This window comes from Embiotoca jacksoni, unplaced genomic scaffold, assembly GCF_022577435.1.
Source record: "Embiotoca jacksoni isolate LCO1_2020_lvr unplaced genomic scaffold, fEmbJac1.0.p SCAF_4, whole genome shotgun sequence".
NCBI lineage: Eukaryota > Metazoa > Chordata > Actinopteri > Embiotocidae > Embiotoca > Embiotoca jacksoni.
The window spans coordinates 16,421,274-16,439,143 of NW_027185392.1; the positions used below are offsets into that span (position 1 = coordinate 16,421,274).

Consider the following 17,870-nt stretch of genomic DNA (forward strand, 5'->3'; position numbering starts at 1 on the left):
CCAGAATGTGAAGATGATGGCGTTGATCACATGTTTGGTGCTGAGGATTGTAATGAGGCTTTTGCTGAAAGAATTTGCCAATTTGAAACTTTTCTCTGATTAATATACTTCTAAATTGATTGTCTTTAGGTTTTGGGCTGTTGGTTTGAACTGAATGATTAATAGAAATATATTGTGGACTAACCTGTGTTGTGTATTAACGTCTAAGTACCAACATGATGATTCAAGGGCAGCAGAGACATGCTTGAATGTAAATGGGAGTGCGAGTTGTCCTGCGGTGTGATTATGAAGATTTTTACTGACATGTTGATGGCTGATGTTTTACAGCATGCCATTCGACTTTCTGCTGTGTGTTCAGCTCATTTCGAAGGTCGCTGACTTGCTTACTGTTGAAGATCATAGCTGTCTGGTCTTTCTGCCTGTTAAGCAGGATCCAGTTGTTGGTGGTAAACCTCCTCGTAGCCCCATCTTTTCCCGGAGGTCCTATCTGTCACCCGTTAGAGGTCGAAGGGTAGGGGGGCATGTCTTCATTCAACCATGCTCTTACGGCACTCTCGTCTCTGTGCAGGAAGGCAGTCTTTGGAAATAAGCCATCATTCATGACTGATCACCACACATTTTGTACCATGCATGCTAAAGTAGGCTGATTTCTTAATAATGTGTAGTTTTCCTCAATGAGATGATTAAATTGTAATATCTCTGAGTAATGAGTGAGGACATGAAAAGTCTTTTCTTCTCGAACCCTAAACAAAAGCCCCCAAAATAGCACATTTTGATTTATTGTCTGTCTGTGTTTCTTTTTCTCTCTCACTCAGAGGTTAGTACAGGATGCACTCCACGGTGGAGGAGACCCGTAAGTGACATTTGTTACAACTGTATTATGATTATGCTGACAATCTTCTATCGGACTAATCAAAACAGAACAGAATATCGTTAGTGCCGTGTGTCGTGGATAGTTCACATCTGTGTTTCCAACACAGGTACCAGGCCCTGTACAACTACATGCCTCGCAACGAGGACGAGCTGGAGCTGAAGGAAGGAGACATTGTTGATGTGATGGAGAAGTGTGATGACGGCTGGTTTGTTGGTAAGATGAGAAAATACGTCAACGAGCAAAAAGAATAATTGTTTTAATATGTTGTTGTACTTAGAAAACCTGTCATACGCCGAGCCACAGTTGTGAATAACCTTATAGTTCATCAGTACAGCAGAGAAGGCAGATCAATTTGTGTATTTTATATAGACATGGCAAAACCTCCAAAAGCCACAAAGAGGCACACAGGCTCACCATGAGAAAGTCAATGAAGGAATGAATGAGTTCAACTATAGACACATGAAATATAGAGTAGACTTTTTTTTCTACAACGCTATTGACCTATTATGTAAGAAAATACAACTTTGTCAAGTCGTTTGTGTTTTGTAACATAATACATTTAGTCAAGTATTGTACTGAAGTACAATTTCATGGTACTTGAACCTTACTTGGTTGTATCCATTTCGTACTCCTTTATTGTTGAACAAACAAACAGTCAGTACTGTCTAGAATTGAGAGAGATCTCTTGCCAGAAATGGAATATAATATTCATAATTATGTTCTTATTTGTTTTTAATCACCTGAAACTAAGAGTCATTGTGTTTTCGTTATCGTAGAATAAGCCCTTCATACTGTAGCCCAGATGAGACAAACCAAACACTGGCCCTGGAGAGAGCCTTTTGTGTTGAGTTTCCCACCACAGACTGGAAGTGGAGGGTTGTTAAGTCGTTTGAAATCTGCAACCTCATTGCTAGATGTCACAAAATGCTACATTCTGCTCCAAATCACTCATTTTGTAAGGGCTTTTATAATCCTCACAACATATAGCACCAACTCGTCTTAGACCCAAGATTCAGTTTAGAAGAAATTCCCTGAAAATCTCTTAAATTGGAGAAAAATTTACAAAAACTGTGGAGGAGCGATGCCTCTCCCAGGACAGAAAAATGCAATATCTGTTTTGTATCATAGTAATTTACATTTATAGCTACTACATAAAGGAAAATGAAACATTTTAAGACACAGCTGGACTAAACATGCTATTTGTATCCAGGCCAAGTTGGGACAGTGTTAAGTGTATCAGAGTTGGTGGCGTGTTGGAGACATACTGTCGAAATGATTCGCGAATATCAACAGGCTGACACCACTAGATGTCAGTGTGGTGCTACCACATATATCTAACCTGACTGTGTGGAAAGAAGTCAACATTGTCCCTCCCAACTGAGATTAACAGATTAAGTGTAATTACTCTGACAATCTGTTTACATCCCCATTACAGAAAGCTAAATTACTTGAAAACCTCTTTAATTGTCAGTTGTTTAGATTTGAATGTCCACAGCTGACTGATTTCTAGGCTACAGTGTCCTACAATAGTATTGGTAACAGCTACACTCCAGTCTCAGCCCGTGTTTTGAGCTCTGACGACCTCCTTCTGTCACCCTGTGTTTGTGCAGGGACCTCTCGAAGGAGCAAGTTGTTTGGAACCTTCCCAGGAAACTACGTGAAGCAGCTATAATGATGATTCCAGACTTCCCCCTGGCCCCGCCCCTTTTCTGTGACACATTCACCGCCCTCAGCACAGCACCCGCAGGACATCTACAGAGACCTGCCGCACATCTATGTGTGTTTGCGTGTATGTGTGGCTTGTCAGCTTCACACAGACAGAATACTTAGCTGTAACTAGCCATCTTTAATGAAAGACTTCTCTAAAACGATATTGTTTTTTTTAATCTTATCTTTTTACCCTTATTTTTCTATCATGGAGAATCCAAAATTTGTGCTTCAGTCAGCGACCTAAAACTTTCGACAGCGATGGAAGGATATCGAAGGACCGCAGTGATGCTTTCCTTTCTGTTTCAACTGTTTAAGGGCAGTGAGATCACCAAGATCACCTTTTTTTTCTTTCTTTCTTTCTTTCTTTTTTCTTAAATCTTGATGAAAATTTCAGTGTTCATATACAAACATCCCCAAAGAGGTTCGGTGCAGAGAGATTTGTAAAAGCAGTATTGTGTCAGAAGGTCTGTTGCGTGAACTGAGCAGCCATGTTGCATCATCAGGCCGGTAAAAGAACGATAGCGTCCCCGAGTTACATGTGGAAAAGACTGCATGTATCGATGTCTTGTGTCACCCAAGGTTTTCATTGGTTGATTCGAATTTGGGGGTATTATTAATCATAATCAACAATGCTTTCAGATATTGCACCTGAGTCAAAACATCACTGACACTGCTGTACTTGCTTTCTAAAACGTGTTGTCTAAGATTTGAAAACACAACGGTATTTTCGACATTAGGATTGACGCACTTTAACAAACCTTGGGACACCGAGTTGTGTTTGTTTAATTTCAGATTCACTTCAGATTTTACACACTAAAGGTTACTCTGATTGGAGCTTCAGGGGTCATATGTGGACGGTGTGCGCAGACAGGTTACTGACCTTTTTAGGTATTATATTTATTAGAGGATGAACGCTGATCAAACTGTTGTTGGATTGTTTCGGAAAGAATGGGACACCACGTTGCTTTTATTTCTTTTTTTCAAACATATTTTAACTGCACCTAACCTACATTTGAAGGATTGTTATTTTATTGTCATTGTCCAGATAACATAATAGTTAATGGGCTATATTAATGACTCGCCAGGTGTCCTGTTGTTTTGTGCCGATTTAAGGATGAAATGACATTTGACGAAAAACTTCAGTCGTGCAACTGCAGTTTTTCCTCCGGATCCGGTGGCATCGTTTCACCCTGTCGTCAGACTGCGTACGTAGTGTATCACTGTTCATGTGTGTATTATTTGGAATAATTGGCAATTTCCATCTCTGCTTTGTCATGATCAGTAAATATGAATATGTGTTTATCTTTGTTTATTTTTTATTTTTTTTTCTCTTTGGACACTGACAACAAAACAATTTTGTTGAAGCACCTTAAAATATTTTACCGTCCATTGTCCTTCACGTCACTTCCTGTCATTCACTTTCTCAGCTGGTGTGAGAACACTTTGTGTGCGTGTGTGTGTCTGTGGTGTTTTTGTAAGCCTTTTGTATGAGAGCTGTGAAATGGCCAACATCCACTTGCTTTATAAAGTCAGCTGTTTCTCACCCACCATCACATTTGGTTTCCTTTCTTTCCTCACATCCTTCACGTCGTCTTCATCGGTGGTGCTGATCTCGACTCATCTGAAAGCTGTTCTAGTAGCCGGGCTTGTAGACCCTCTTTTTTTTTTTCTTCTTCTTTTTTTCTGCTGCGGGTATTTCTTGTTTCAAGAGTCAGTGAGGTATTTAAACTGTAGGTAGACTGAGTAGAGTTGGTGATTGCTGCCTTACATCCAACTCGCTCATTTAATAGCCATGTATATGTAAACCTCTTCTGTGATGCAAAAAAAAAAAAAAAACTATTAATTTATGCATATGTAGTCTAGAAAACACCAAGAAAGTGTATGAAAGTGTGCAGAGAACATGATCACAACCTCCTCAGTGTTCAAACGAACCGTAAACCTCTTGTCTTGCCTTTGATACAAACATCAGAACGGATTTGGACCGAAGACGTGAATTTGACTCCTGATATGTTTATACATGTAATGATGATGTAAATCTTATATGTTATTCATGTTAATATCAAACCCAATGCACACTCTTGGACCTAAGTATTTCTACAGTATCTTAGCATTTGTTGGATAATTTTATGGGGCTGTATTGCTAATAAAATCCAGCTGGTAGATGAAATATTTCCAAATATGTTTTGCTTTCAGCTCAACAGAAAAGACATTGTTCGTGACTGAAAAGGAAATCTTTAGAAGGTAGCCTGTGGAGTTTTGACCCGTCGACCAGCACGAAGGTGGCGGGATACAGGTGAATGCGTTTGGTTTACACAATTCCGCACGTCAACAGATGGTGGCGGTAATGTGCAATAAAAGGCAGTAGTGTGCCTATCAAAAGAAGAAGGGACGCTTATGTGAACAAATTAAAAGTATTGTGGGATTTCGGTGGCACTCGGAGCTCCACACACATTTCTTCCTTCTGACAACTTGAATCTTTAAAAAACGGGTCACAAATGTTTTGTTTAGCAGGTTAAGTAGTATTCTACAACGTCGTGACTTCACTGTTGGGTTGAGGTGACAGGTGCAACACAATTTCGACCTGTGACGTGCTGTGAAACGTTAACCTCACAAACTAAATATCAGAAAATACTTGGAAAAGGGGGCTGTATAAAACGTGTGGCATCTGTAGCTTTTATAGGAAAAACACTTGTTGATGACATTTACATGTTTCTTTCACAGGGTTATCAAGTCATACAGAGGATAGTATTTTAGTTGTTTTTTTGGCTCTTCACTGTACGTGTGCCAAATACGCTTTTGATGCAGGTGCGAGTTGGTGAGCGTTGCACTGAGAATGAAAGAAATTAAAAGCATCAATATATGCAGTCGAGTAAACTTTTACCACTGATTCGCTCTGTTAAAACTGTCTAGAGGCAATTTTTGAACTATTAGTGTTTCCCATATTAGACCACAGAAACAAACCATGAATGTGGTCCACGCTGAAACGCTTGATTGGAAGAGTGCTCAGCAGATGGTGAATTTTGTGGCGTGATTCCTAACGTGACTTTCTTTCATTCACGCGATGAAATCATCTCGTGCTCAATGTCAGCTTCATTACTGACATAGATTAACATGCCCTACTCGCAGTTTGTTGACACAGCGCTCTGGTGGACACATTCGGTGTTTTTCATCATTTTTGGTACATGCAGAGAGAGGCATGCAGCAAGCAAAACAAATCCTGGGTTGGCTGCAACAAAACACTGATCGTGAGGAACCAGCAGAGTAAATAGGATTCTTGTTCGCTGCAGAAGAAGCTTGTTGAGAGATAAGGAAAAGATTCCTTTTTGCAGACAAGACCCCCAGTTTCTGGTATAAACAAAGACAAATGAATTGTTTTGAAGCTCAGGAGTGTGAGCCCTGGGTCCCATCCAGATCAATAGTGGCTGGAATGTGCCTGAGACGTCCAGAGCCTCAGAGAGGAGCTTCGCCTCCAGACCAAATATGGACAGGAGCAGCAAGACCCGTCAACCAGAGCGAGAGGAGGCCAGCCAGCCAGATCCACGAGCTGCCCGCCCGGGCAGGAGAATCGCTGAGGGGGGGAGGGGGGAGGGGGCAGGCTGGTTCCTAACAGAGGCTGGTTTACATCTTCACTCTGTCTACAAGTGTTAATTTGGGTAAGAGCAGACTGTGAGCCCAAACTGGTTGAGAAACACAGCTTATGCCTAAATTGCACTTGATTTACGAGGCAGATGGCTGGCTGCTATTTGGAGAGAGATAGAAAAGGACGGAAGAAGACATACTCAAGAGATTTAGGTGAGCAAGTGCTGCTGGTACAGACTGAGAGCAGGATCCCAAAATCTGTCCAGTTACCTCATTGCTGGGGTGTGGTCTGTCCACTCTCCTCCCCCTAACTACCCCCGTCCTACACCCCCCCCCCCCTCCCCCGCATGGTTCAAAATCTCCATCACTTTGATATTCCTCTACTCTTCAACTGTGATCCCGGCAGTGTGCAGTTTACTGTCCGTGCTGCTGTTGTAACAGCTGGGAGACATTAAAGGGTCATGCCACATAATGTCGTGTTGGACGGGCCGGCCCCCTGGGGTTTTCGCCTGACGGGAGGAAAGGACTTCAACCAGCCTCTGACCATCTCCAGGGTGAGTGAGTGATATGATGTCTCTGTTAAAAGGTGATAAAAGATTCCATTGGCTGTTACAGTTTCTTTTTCACAACATGAGCAAAACAAAAACGTTTGACTTGTTTCTATGGCTCTCGTTTAATTTCTTCCCCCAGTTCATTTTTCTAAGTTGTGTATTTTACAAATGTCTCGTCTCCTCTGGTGGTCCAATCCAGACTAATCACTGTTTGCTTTAGTGTCATCATTGTGTTTCCAGGCGGGTTCTTTCTGGAGTGGTATGGGGCTTGCACCTGTGCCACAGTAAAGGCAAGAGGCTTAGATACAAATAGCAGCTTGCATTGTAGACTGACATGTGCACGCACACACGCACACACGCACACACACACACACACACACACACACACACACACACACGCACACACACACACACACGCACACACACACATACATACGTCTCATTAAGTGGATTTCAGACAGAAGAATTTAGGAGTGCAGAAAATATTCCTAAAAAGGATTCTAATCCTGCAGCGTGTGCGAATGATTTCCAACTGAAACCTGAAGTCTGGCCAAACAGAATTTTTTTTTTTTTGAATCCTGAGAGACAGCATTTCTATGTTGAGACAAACTTATCTAAACCTCCATACATCACAGGACGTTCGTGCCGGCAACTGCGTCAACACGGAGAGGAATAGATTTGCCATTGATTGGAGTGATGACCACAGTGTCGTGATATGTCTCTTGTAACAGTGCAGCTGTTCAGGAGATGGTAAACTTCAACTTTAGCTTGACTTAATGGATCATGCAGCCTATCGTCCTCGTAAACTGACAGCACAAGCAGCGCCGGGAGGTGAAAGATAGTCTGTAGATGAAACTTTTTGACATTTAAGAAGAACAACTAATACTTTGGACAAGCAAATGATTGATTGCAATGATACTTGGTTAAACTGTGTGAAGTTATCTTCATCTGTAATGATAATGGTAATTCCCTGCAGTTATGGTATTTCCTGTTGATAGAAGTGAATGGCCATGGAAGCCAAAAGAGAATTTAGTAAATTTAAAGGCACAGTTCACATTAGAGTTAGACGAGAGGACAAATCCAGTAAATATGCAGCTGGTGGCCAGCTAGCACAGCTCAGTACAAAGACCAGAAGTAGAAGGAAGCAGCTCATGTTGCTCAAGTCAAAAGCGCACTTATTAACACCTCATATCTCGGTCCTTGAGTCTCCAAGCCTCTCTCTAAAAGAGCAAGTTTGTTTTTGCGCTTAGGTTTTTGTGTGGATCAAACATACAACATACAACATGGTAAGTAATGAGCTTTAGAAGTGCAGGTAGGCTGACTTTTGTTACCCTTGGAAAGAGTCGCATAAATAGAATACAAGAAGTCGGTAAGACATACTTCACCAAGAGACATCGTGAAAATATTTGTCCTAGTTTTCTATTTTTGAAAAGTTACTTTTTCCACCACTTCAAAACACAGAAGTAAACATTGTGAAACTGAGCAGTCGTCTCTCTATCAGTGTTTAGACTAGTTTGTGGGCTGAATCCCCAGAGACACACAGGGTCAGATGAGAAGAGTTCAGTAATCCTGCTCTGTTGGGACTGTGCACGTCTATATTTAGGGAAAGACATCAGGAACTACTGACTGAAAACATAGTTAGGTCACAAACCACCGGCTCTGTTCAATAATGTCACACCTGTTGTGTTAGCAGACACTCGGAGACCTCCATGAGATCAGCGATGAGAGAAGACTGGGATGGAAGAGGGAAGCGGAGAGGAATCTGGGAGGGTAAATGATACGTGAGGAGTAACACAAGAAGCAATGGCTTCAACTGTGCTTGTCAGGGAGAGGCATGTCAAAGAAAGAACCAAGAAAAGATCTGATATATGTCAGGGAGAGGCATGTCAAAGAAAGAACCAAGAAAAGATCTGATATATCGGAAAGAGAAATGTTGTCTGCGTGACAAACTGTTGCTGCAGTGAATCCGGTGTCTCTCTTCACTGCCATTTTTGGTCAGGAACATCCTCCTCTGTGACCCGCTGCTGTTCCCAGCTGGTTGAGGAAAGTAAACACAAGTGATAATCATCGTTTTCTTCAACACACAGCTGCCTTAAAGGGGAACTCTGTAAAAAAAAAAAAAGACAGACATACAAACTTATACTCTTGACAGAAACCTGTGTCGCAAACCAAGATGCTAACTGCCATTTAGACGGGTATTGTGTACAGTATGTTGCCATTTCGCTTTATCATCACGTTTGTTAGGTTTAGTTGAGCTTTGTAGCGTAGGCCTCCGCTTTATTATCAAAAAAGAATTTTGAAACGATGAGCTGAAAGATGCTAAAATTCTGCTTTAATGCTGAGGGGAAGTAGAGGGTTTGGGATAAAACTCCTTTTTACTTTGTGTGATTTCATCCATTGTTAATCTTAACTAGAATTACCGCCTCGAAGCTGTATGTTTTCGCGAACTGCAGTTTACGCCCACGTCAGCCCAAACTCATAAACGTAGCGAAGACTTGTCCTTATGTATTCCGATGGTTAAACAATGCAGCTGACTGACAGCAGGCAATGCTCCAAAAATATATGTTGCTGTGAGGAAAGCCACAAATTATAAAACATGGATGTTTCACACGCATCTTTAACAGCACAGAAGACCTTTACAGCCAACACAGTTTCAAGGTGGACGCCCAAGATTAGTGTATCAGATTAGTGTCAGACCAAAGGGGAGATGTGGTCACAATCTCTCCTTCTGTTCCTGAATGATGTTGAATAATGGACAGAAACGTTGTTTTTGCAGGACATTACGACGTCGCAGTGAAGTTGACTTTTGGCCTTCATGATGTAAATTTCATCACTTTACCATTGTATAATTGTACATTGTGAAATGTATTCCTAAATTTTGTCATAAAATGCCACAAACGTGTTTTGTTAGGTAACGGTGACCTTTGACCTGTGAGTCCAAGTGAATGTTTGTGTTAAATTTGAAGAAAGTCCCTCAAGGCATTCGGGAAAAAAAAAAAAATCACATTTATAAAAGGAATGAATGTGAGGTGACCGTTACCTTGACCTTTGACCCCCAACATCGTATCTGTTGTTCCTTGAATCCAAGTGTGATGTTTTTTCTTTAAATCCAGTAGCTGGAGTGTTCCTTCAGTGACGAGGGTTTCACATCATCTAACATCCTGAACCTGCCAAATTTATCTTCCTTGTACTGTACTTCCTGGATACCCCACGACTCCAACTGGATTCTCTGTTTTTATTTCTTCTCTTTATTCTTTCTTACATTGACTTTTGGATGAAGACACAAGACAAATGCAAGGAGAAGGGAGGGGGGGGGAAGTTAGGGCAAACAAGAATAGTAAAAAGAAGAGAGAAGAGGAGAGAAGGAAGCAAAAAAAAGAAAAGATGGTTTTACTTTAAACAAAGACAAATGTTTGACACGACGGCTGGAAACAAAAGAATCCAATAAAGCCCATGGTTATGCACAGGTTCAGTTCGCAGACATCAGAGCAGTAAAGCACACAGCCAGCCAGACTGCAGAGCTGAAACAAATGCTCCACTGTAAATTACTGCTCCCTCTTTGGCAGCATGACACATCCCCTCAGCACTTTTATCCACTGTTATTTATAGGCAGATGACCTAATTTGCCAAGTTTGCTATGTACAGTAACGCAATATGACTGAACATAGGTCATGCCCTGTGTAGTGTACAAGGGAATGTTCGGTTCGGTTTGAAGCTGCCTCCCGAGTTATTCTCAACGACCGTGGGGGCTCTCTCACAGCTCTTCTTCATCTTCATCACTTCCTGGCCGACAGAACACATATTCCATCTGGATGCCGTCATGTAATGGGAAGCGGTGCGTGTTTATTGTATCTCCATGACGAGAGAGGGGCAGTTCACACACATGCATACCAACCAGGGTATCTTCCTGTGGTGGGGATCCTCAGAGAGCAGCCACTGTTTGGCAGAGTTTGTGTCCTGAAGAAATTGTTGGTTTGAGTTTGACTGAATGATCAGGCTTCTTAGAGGAGTCTGTGGTTTTTTTTGTATGTTGCAGGAGAATTTAGGTCAGGTGAGACTCAAGAGACACAAAATCACATAAAGCTGTGATCCCAGCAGGGGGAAACGAACTGGAGGCCCTCGCCACTGAGGACTGCATTAAGAGATGAAGTGCCAGTGATGGAAAACAGACCTGAGACTTTACACAAAGCCAGCACCATCTGTACATCAAGTGTGTGTCCGAGTGAATAGGATTTATAGAAGGACAGAACGTGAAATACAGAGTTTACTGTTTTCTGCCAAATTTGAAGTGATTACTCTTGGATTCATTGTAACGCAAAATAGCTAATTAGTTTATGTGTGCACAATATTAAAATGGTAATGAACTGAAAAATAACGACGTGAAGAAGAACTAAACGCGGAGTTTCCTCGTGATATTTAGCAGGAAACTTGAATTTGAATTAATTCCTCTCCGATTTGATTTCAGTCTTACATTTCAAGATTTCAATTTCAAATGTTATCTGAACTGCAATCCGACATTGATTTTAGATGTGATCAGTGTAAACCAGCAGCAGCTCTCACATACTCCATGTTCCTGTCTTACTCACCCCTGAAGGTCAAAGCTATTCTTTTAAAAATGTCCACCTGTAAAAACATTCTTGATTGAGTCAGTAACAGCTGCACGACTGAAAGCCAAAATTAACATCTGTAGGGTTTATAGATGAGAGATCCTTGACAGAAGTACTGAGATCGGAAGAACTTGAGCAGAAGCTGACATTTTTACTTCCACCTAATCAAAATAAATTAGAGTAGATAACAGCTTTATTATATAAAGTCAGAAAATACTGATTTAATTGAACCTACTTTAAAAAAAAAAAAAAAAAAGTATTATTCAACTTCTTGACACCTGAGATTATAAATGTAAGAGTGTAAATGTGTATATAAACTATATGCATATCTATGTACTGGTTTATTGAATGTATTGTTGAAAAGAGCTGAGTTAGGACTCTGGAAAAATAGTATATTGAGTCTGCCAATATATTTTATTTTGTTCGTTATAAATACAAACAGTAAAACAACTCAGAAGAACAAAAATAAGCAACACATTTATTTTCCACCACCTTTATTAATGCACTAGTTCGGCCTATTCTGCCCCGTGACTTGGCCTCTGGGTCCCAAATTTCTCATGACCTCAAGCAACTACAGTTGTCAGTTCTCGAGTTTGAAGAGGGCATGTTTTTGTCATTTTCCCTCATCTGGTGTTGACTGATGATGGAGGAATGTCAAATATGTCGTCCACACTCTTCCGTGTTAAGCATATACTCAATCATTGACCCTTTGTGTCCTACTGTACATTGCACCTCGTTACCGTCTGTTTTTCGATTGATTCCATCACCTCATTCGCACAGGACTGTCTCCTTATTTCTTGTCCTTTGCTTCCCTTCTTCATCCCTGCCCATCCAGATCACTCCTGGCAGCAAGGCGTCCAATGCCGACTTGTGCGCTGGTGACGTCATCCTGGCCATCGAGGGAGTCCCGGCCACAGACATGCTGCACTGTGAAGCCCAGAACAAGATAAAGGAATCTGCCAATCAGCTCGGCCTCACTGTTGAAAGGTTATAAGCACGAGCATAAACATGCTAACTAACCAGTGGTGGGTGGAGCAAAAGCAACGCCTGTACGTTACAAAAAAAAAAAAAAATGACAATACATGCTAAACTTTGATGTTGTTTTTGTGGTGCACAGGTGCTGCTTTTGCCGTGTCCACACTCATTGCTGCAGTTTGTCCGTGTACAAGTGTGTTTAAACGATGTGTCCAATATTTATTTTCCGTATTGATACAGCAGTAGATCCTGAATTTCTTTGGCTTGTGACCCCTTAAAGCAAAGCAATGTGTAATCTATTTTATGTCTACTGAAGAGAAAATGTGTTTTCTAAATTTAAATCTGCAATATTATCTGGAAATTAATCCATTAAACTACCTTATGGTTTATGCAGTATATTTCTTTCAAAATTACCATTGCTTATTTTATTATTAGTTGCAGTATTAGTAGTAGTGGTAGATTCTGAAACACAAAAGAAAATAACAGTATAGGAATGGTGAAGTAATTATACTGCATGTAGCATTTTAGAGAAAGGCCAGCATGTAAGCAGTCTGAATGTTTTATAGGTTGGGATTATAGACCCACTTTCATATACAGACTCAAAAAGAGCCACAACAGTTCAGCAGGCATTTTGAGGCGACCCTCTGATTTATCTTTAATTCACAGGAATGAATCAAGAATGTGGTCTCCACGTGTTGTCGAGGACGGCCGAGCTCACCCATTTAAAATAAACCTGGAAGCAGAACCACAGGTTTGTAGGAAATAGATTCACGTGTATTATGTACAGCTGCCATTTTGCTTCTCATGATTTTGTCATTTGCATCCTCGCTTCCTTCTTCTCCCTACAGGAGTATAAACCCATCGGCACTGCTCACAACCGAAGGGCTCAGCCATTTGTTGCGGCAGCGAACATTGATGACAAGCGGCAGGTGGTCAGTACAGCTTACAACACCCCCATAGGCCTCTACTCCTCAGGCAATATCCAGGATGCCATGGAGGGCCAGATCCGAGGCCTGGTTCCCCACAAGTCCGAGAGGTGAGCGCTGCAGCTGATCATAGCAAACAGTGTCTTTAAAAAGCCCCATGAGCAACAGACACTATCCGCCAGAACCATGACTGTAGGGATGGAGGTGTTGATATTTTGGTCGGCCTGTTCATCAGTGTATGTGTTGGTTCTTTAAGACAGTCAGCAGTAAATTCTTAAACAGCCATATGATATGTAGATTATATCTTCCGTGGAGTGACTGGGATGTCATATTCATACAGAATATAGTTTCTTTAATACATTCATGACTACCACACATAAATGATGACTTTGGCAATTATTCAGATTCCAGATTTTTTTGAAAATAAACCCATCTGTTCTGCAGGGTTGACTTTTGAAATCTATAGCCAATCAAAATGTGTCATTGTCAGAATTTGTGGGACACAGGATAAGGGACAAAAATACCATGCAGTCTCATAAAGTGGGACACCTGGTCTCTAACTGTCACTGGGAGCAGCCTTCACAGCTTGTCTTCGTACTGACTCAGGCACAAAATATCTTCATGTCTATTTAAGAGCATTTCAATCTAAGGGCAAACTCTTTAAACTGAGAGAATGTGACTGAACAGTTGATTCAACTTCATATTTAAATGTTGTTAGTCTTGTTTGCTCAAGTTAATTTAACTAACTCGGTCAGATTTACAATTTCAAAACTCATACGATGACTTTTTAATCAACCTCTAAGTGCAATTAACTCACACTTAGTTCACCAATAAACTAATTGTTTCAGCATTAAGTTGTCTTTCCCACGGCGCCACCCTAAGGCCAAGCTTTACATTTCCCTTAGTTGTAAGGATCCAAAAATCCAACAGAGCATCCACGTTTCGTCCATCCAGCTTTTGGATTCTTTTTTTTTTTTTAACAATCGTAGAAGTCTTGCTGGGCTTCTGATGTTATTATATTTACTGTAGTCCACCTGCTCTATACATGACTTACCTCCTGAATCACCCTGCCTGTATGTCCCTCAGTATCTTAGTCTTCAGCCTTCCTATATGTTCATATGGATTTCATTAGGCTCTCTGATGTATAGTGTGTCACAGAATATATCACCCCAGCGGACAGGGGAGACTCTCTTTGTGGCTGAACCGCAACTTCTGGATGAGACGTAAATCACATCGAACCAAAGCCACGTTTCATTCAGCATCAGTTCCCGACTTATTAACATGAACACTGTATGTATTTACAATGTATTTACAACCATCATCCGCAGACTGGAAGGAATTATTATGTATTAAATGATGATTTGAAAAGAAGACTCAAGAATCAGTAAAAAGGTTGCATCATTAGCATTGTATGTATGATTATTTGTCACAATAATAAGACTGCAGATAAGTGCTGTATCACAGTTAGAAGAATGCACATTTGTGTCCGGCTCCTGTGTCTCTGATTGTTTGTTTGTGTGTGTGTGAATGCACTGCTCAGTCCCAGGACGTTGACCAACTTCGAGGATTCTGACGTGTACCGGATGTTACAGAAGGAAGAGGAGGAGCCTCAGGAGCCTCGGCAGTCAGGCTCCTTCAAAGCTCTGCAGGATTTCATTGACGGTGATGGTGAGCTCTATATCTAGATGATGCATTTCTTCCAAAACAAAGCAACATTTCACAAGTCCTGTTAGTGAACTTTGGGGACACCCTCAAAGAGCCGGGTAAACTGTTTCCCTGTTTCTTTACACGGGGCTAAGTTGCAGCCTCATATTTAGTATACAGACATGATTGGTATCAATCCTCTCATCAACCTCTCAGCTCTCTTCTGAACAAATAATACCCGAACATATTATTTTAACTACTTTTTAACGCATAGATAATATTATGAAGAAATACTTCATATTTTAGGCCAACATATCGACATGACGTGTGTTGATGAAAAGGGACACTTTACTCAAAAGTCCCATTTTTCCCTCCTGTACATGCATGAGGAACAGTTTGCAGGTTTAACGTCTTGCTCAAAGACTTGTAGGCAAGAGGAGCCAGGGATTGAACCAACAACCCTGAGACCAACCTGCTGAAGGTCTATGGCACATGTTGCTAATTTAATGATGATTGATTAAGGCATAAATAATCACTTCAGGAAATTATATTCTTTTGGAAAAAGACTACAATTCAGTATTCGGATGTGTCATGCAATATTTTGTCACTGGATGTCTCATATGAAAAACTGTTAGAAGCAATGTGTCATTGAATGCATTTCCCCTCAAGTACTGTGGCATTAAAGCTGCATTTAATGTCAATAGAAAACCACTTCCCCATGTCTATTTATTAATTAAGCTGAAATTCTGAAATATGCTTAAAACCCAAAGAAACTGTCATTAAGAGGCCGTGTCCCTGTTCCTGCAGTCTCTCGCTTTATATCGCTCCAGTTTTTTTGTTATCATTAATGTGCTCCCATTAAACAGTGTTGTTTTGCTGAGCAGATTCTTTCTCATTCGGGCAGGCAATCGTCCCATTGTGACTCGGACAGTCAAAGCCCCCACAACCAAACCGACTCCACCCACAGGAAACCTGCAGAAACTCCCCGTCTGCGACAAGTGTGGGAATGGGATTGTGTGAGTAAAAATAGAGCAAATCATCTGTGATTCACGTAAAGACCCTCCGTGCATCAATACAAACAAAAGGTTTAGAAAATTAACAGAAACAATACAGTCCTAAAATAGCATCACAACAAACTGCAGCCAGGAGACAGATATGTACATTTAAACAGTTAAATACAAGCTTCATAAATCTGTATTTACTGCTGGGATATTATACAAGATGTCACTATATTATAGGGTGCCAAAGATATTTAGTTTGTACTTTTTATTATGTTTTAGGTCAAATGCTAGAAAATGCAAGACATTATTCATCAAATAATAATATGTCCTTGATGATTTGGTTTATGTGATTTTTATGTGGATTTTTGTTGTCGTATGTAGTTAAATGAAACGATCCCAGAGCTGCTATCAGGCCAGTAATGTTTTGCACATTTCAGCAAATGCATACAGAACACACTTACAATCTAATATTATAACAAGAGAGGACAGTAGAAACACTGCCTTTGAGCCAGGTGTTAAATTTGTCTTTAACTCAAATGAGTTCCTGTTTTTTGCACTTTTAGTGTGTTTAGAGCACAAACTGTACACACAAGTAATCATGATGACACGCCATTACTTTCCATGCAAATCTTTCTCTTTACTCTTGACATCTGTCTGTTTTTGATGCTACAGTGGGACAGTGGTGAAAGCGCGGGACAAATATCGTCACCCCGGTTGCTTTGTGTGCTCCGACTGTGACGTCAACCTGAAACAGAAGGGCTATTTCTTTGTGGAGGGCCAGCTGTACTGTGAGACTCACGCTCGAGCCAGAATGAGACCACCGGAGGGGCACGACCTCATCACAACATTTCCCACTGCATAGATCCCCCTCTTATTAGCACAGACACACACCCGCCGACGTGCCGCATCTACGTTTCATGTGTTCATCTGCACTTTGTTGTCTGTGTGCAATAACAGTTGAGTAAAAATACACTTTTCTCTCTGAACTTTCCCAGTTTGTTGTTGTGAGCTGGAAATCTCATTTCACAGGTGGTTACTGAACAGACGGGTTGTTTAAAGAGCCCGACAGAGACAACAAAACACATGGAGACATGTCACGATGTGAGGATTTACCAGTGGAGGAGCATCTGTTCGTAGAGTTTCTAGTAATAAAAGAATACAGCTTCCATGTACCAAACACAGAAAAATATTCTATACTAAAGAAGCACAATTGTCAATCATAATTATCCTGCTAATAACCACAGGAGACAAGGGAGAGAGGTACTGATCTTTATTAATTCATTCCTCTCCTTTATTTCTAAAATTGGGTTCACCTTTTAAATACAGACATTGCTTTGCATTTCATCAATGACGTTGACGTTTGCATGTACTTTTATGGTTCTTCTAATAGGAGTGGAGAAAAAAAATCAATACAGCATATCGCAAAATTTTGCAAGGCAATATTTGATTGATACATCGACCCCAAGTATTGATATTTTATTGTATGAGTAAATGTATCAGGTGCATGCAACATTTCTGACTGTTTTTTATGACAGAGTTGGTGAATCTGTTTGGGGTTTTCCTGTTTACAAAATTCTCCAATAATTGTATTCCAATGTTGGATATGGACAAATGTATTATTACATAAAACAATAATGCTCAAAAGCATCAATAACAGGATTGATTCAGATTAAATTATTTTGACTGCGTGTTTTGTTGAGAGGAGTGACTCTTATGGCTATGTTGTTAGTCTGTTGAGACAGCAGGGGGAGCCACAGTGTCATGTTTCACTTCTTTGACCAACACAAAAGATAGACGGCTCAGTCACAATGAGGTAATGAGTTCAGTATGTTGAGGTTATTGAACATTGAAGAAAGGTAATAAAGTTAAAAAAAATAAATAAAAAAAAAAAATAAAAAAAAAAGAAAGAGGTTGCTAATAGGGAGTACAACATTAAGACAATGGAGATAATCCAGCTTTTTAGTCTCTCAATGTTTTGGTCCGACAACGAATTAAGATGCTCA

General features: G+C 40.6%; 2 protein-coding genes across 2 annotated transcripts in view; both read left to right on the forward strand.

Moving 5' to 3' along the window:
- The window catches only part of sorbs2a (sorbin and SH3 domain containing 2a), a 49,518-nt gene extending 45,386 nt beyond the window's left edge, over positions 1 to 4,132 (forward strand). The window contains exons 26-29 of the mRNA XM_069168036.1: positions 428 to 511; positions 816 to 853; positions 981 to 1,087; positions 2,485 to 4,132. Coding sequence (XP_069024137.1) covers positions 428 to 511; positions 816 to 853; positions 981 to 1,087; positions 2,485 to 2,546 — 291 coding nt within the window. The 3' untranslated portion in view covers positions 2,547 to 4,132. The remainder of the gene's footprint in view (positions 1 to 427; positions 512 to 815; positions 854 to 980; positions 1,088 to 2,484) is intronic.
- A 2,402-nt stretch (positions 4,133 to 6,534) lies between these two features.
- LOC138209312 (PDZ and LIM domain protein 3-like) lies at positions 6,535 to 17,555 on the forward strand. Its single transcript, XM_069167798.1, has 7 exons — positions 6,535 to 6,717; positions 12,157 to 12,308; positions 12,963 to 13,047; positions 13,145 to 13,332; positions 14,763 to 14,890; positions 15,771 to 15,882; positions 16,540 to 17,555. Exons 1-7 carry the CDS (start codon positions 6,625 to 6,627, stop codon positions 16,727 to 16,729), a joined length of 948 nt encoding a protein of 315 aa, XP_069023899.1. The 5' UTR covers positions 6,535 to 6,624; the 3' UTR covers positions 16,730 to 17,555.
- Positions 17,556 to 17,870: the final 315 nt, after the last annotated feature.

Bases quoted from the DNA above. Each gene is read 5' to 3' on its own strand.
- LOC138209312 (XM_069167798.1), top strand. From the start codon at position 6,625: ATGCCACATAATGTCGTGTTGGACGGGCCGGCCCCCTGGGGTTTTCGC. The intron at 14,891-15,770 runs GTGAGCTCTATA...TCATTCGGGCAG, and splicing joins GGATTTCATTGACGGTGATG to GCAATCGTCCCATTGTGACT. The intron at 15,883-16,539 runs GTGAGTAAAAAT...TTGATGCTACAG, and splicing joins AAGTGTGGGAATGGGATTGT to TGGGACAGTGGTGAAAGCGC.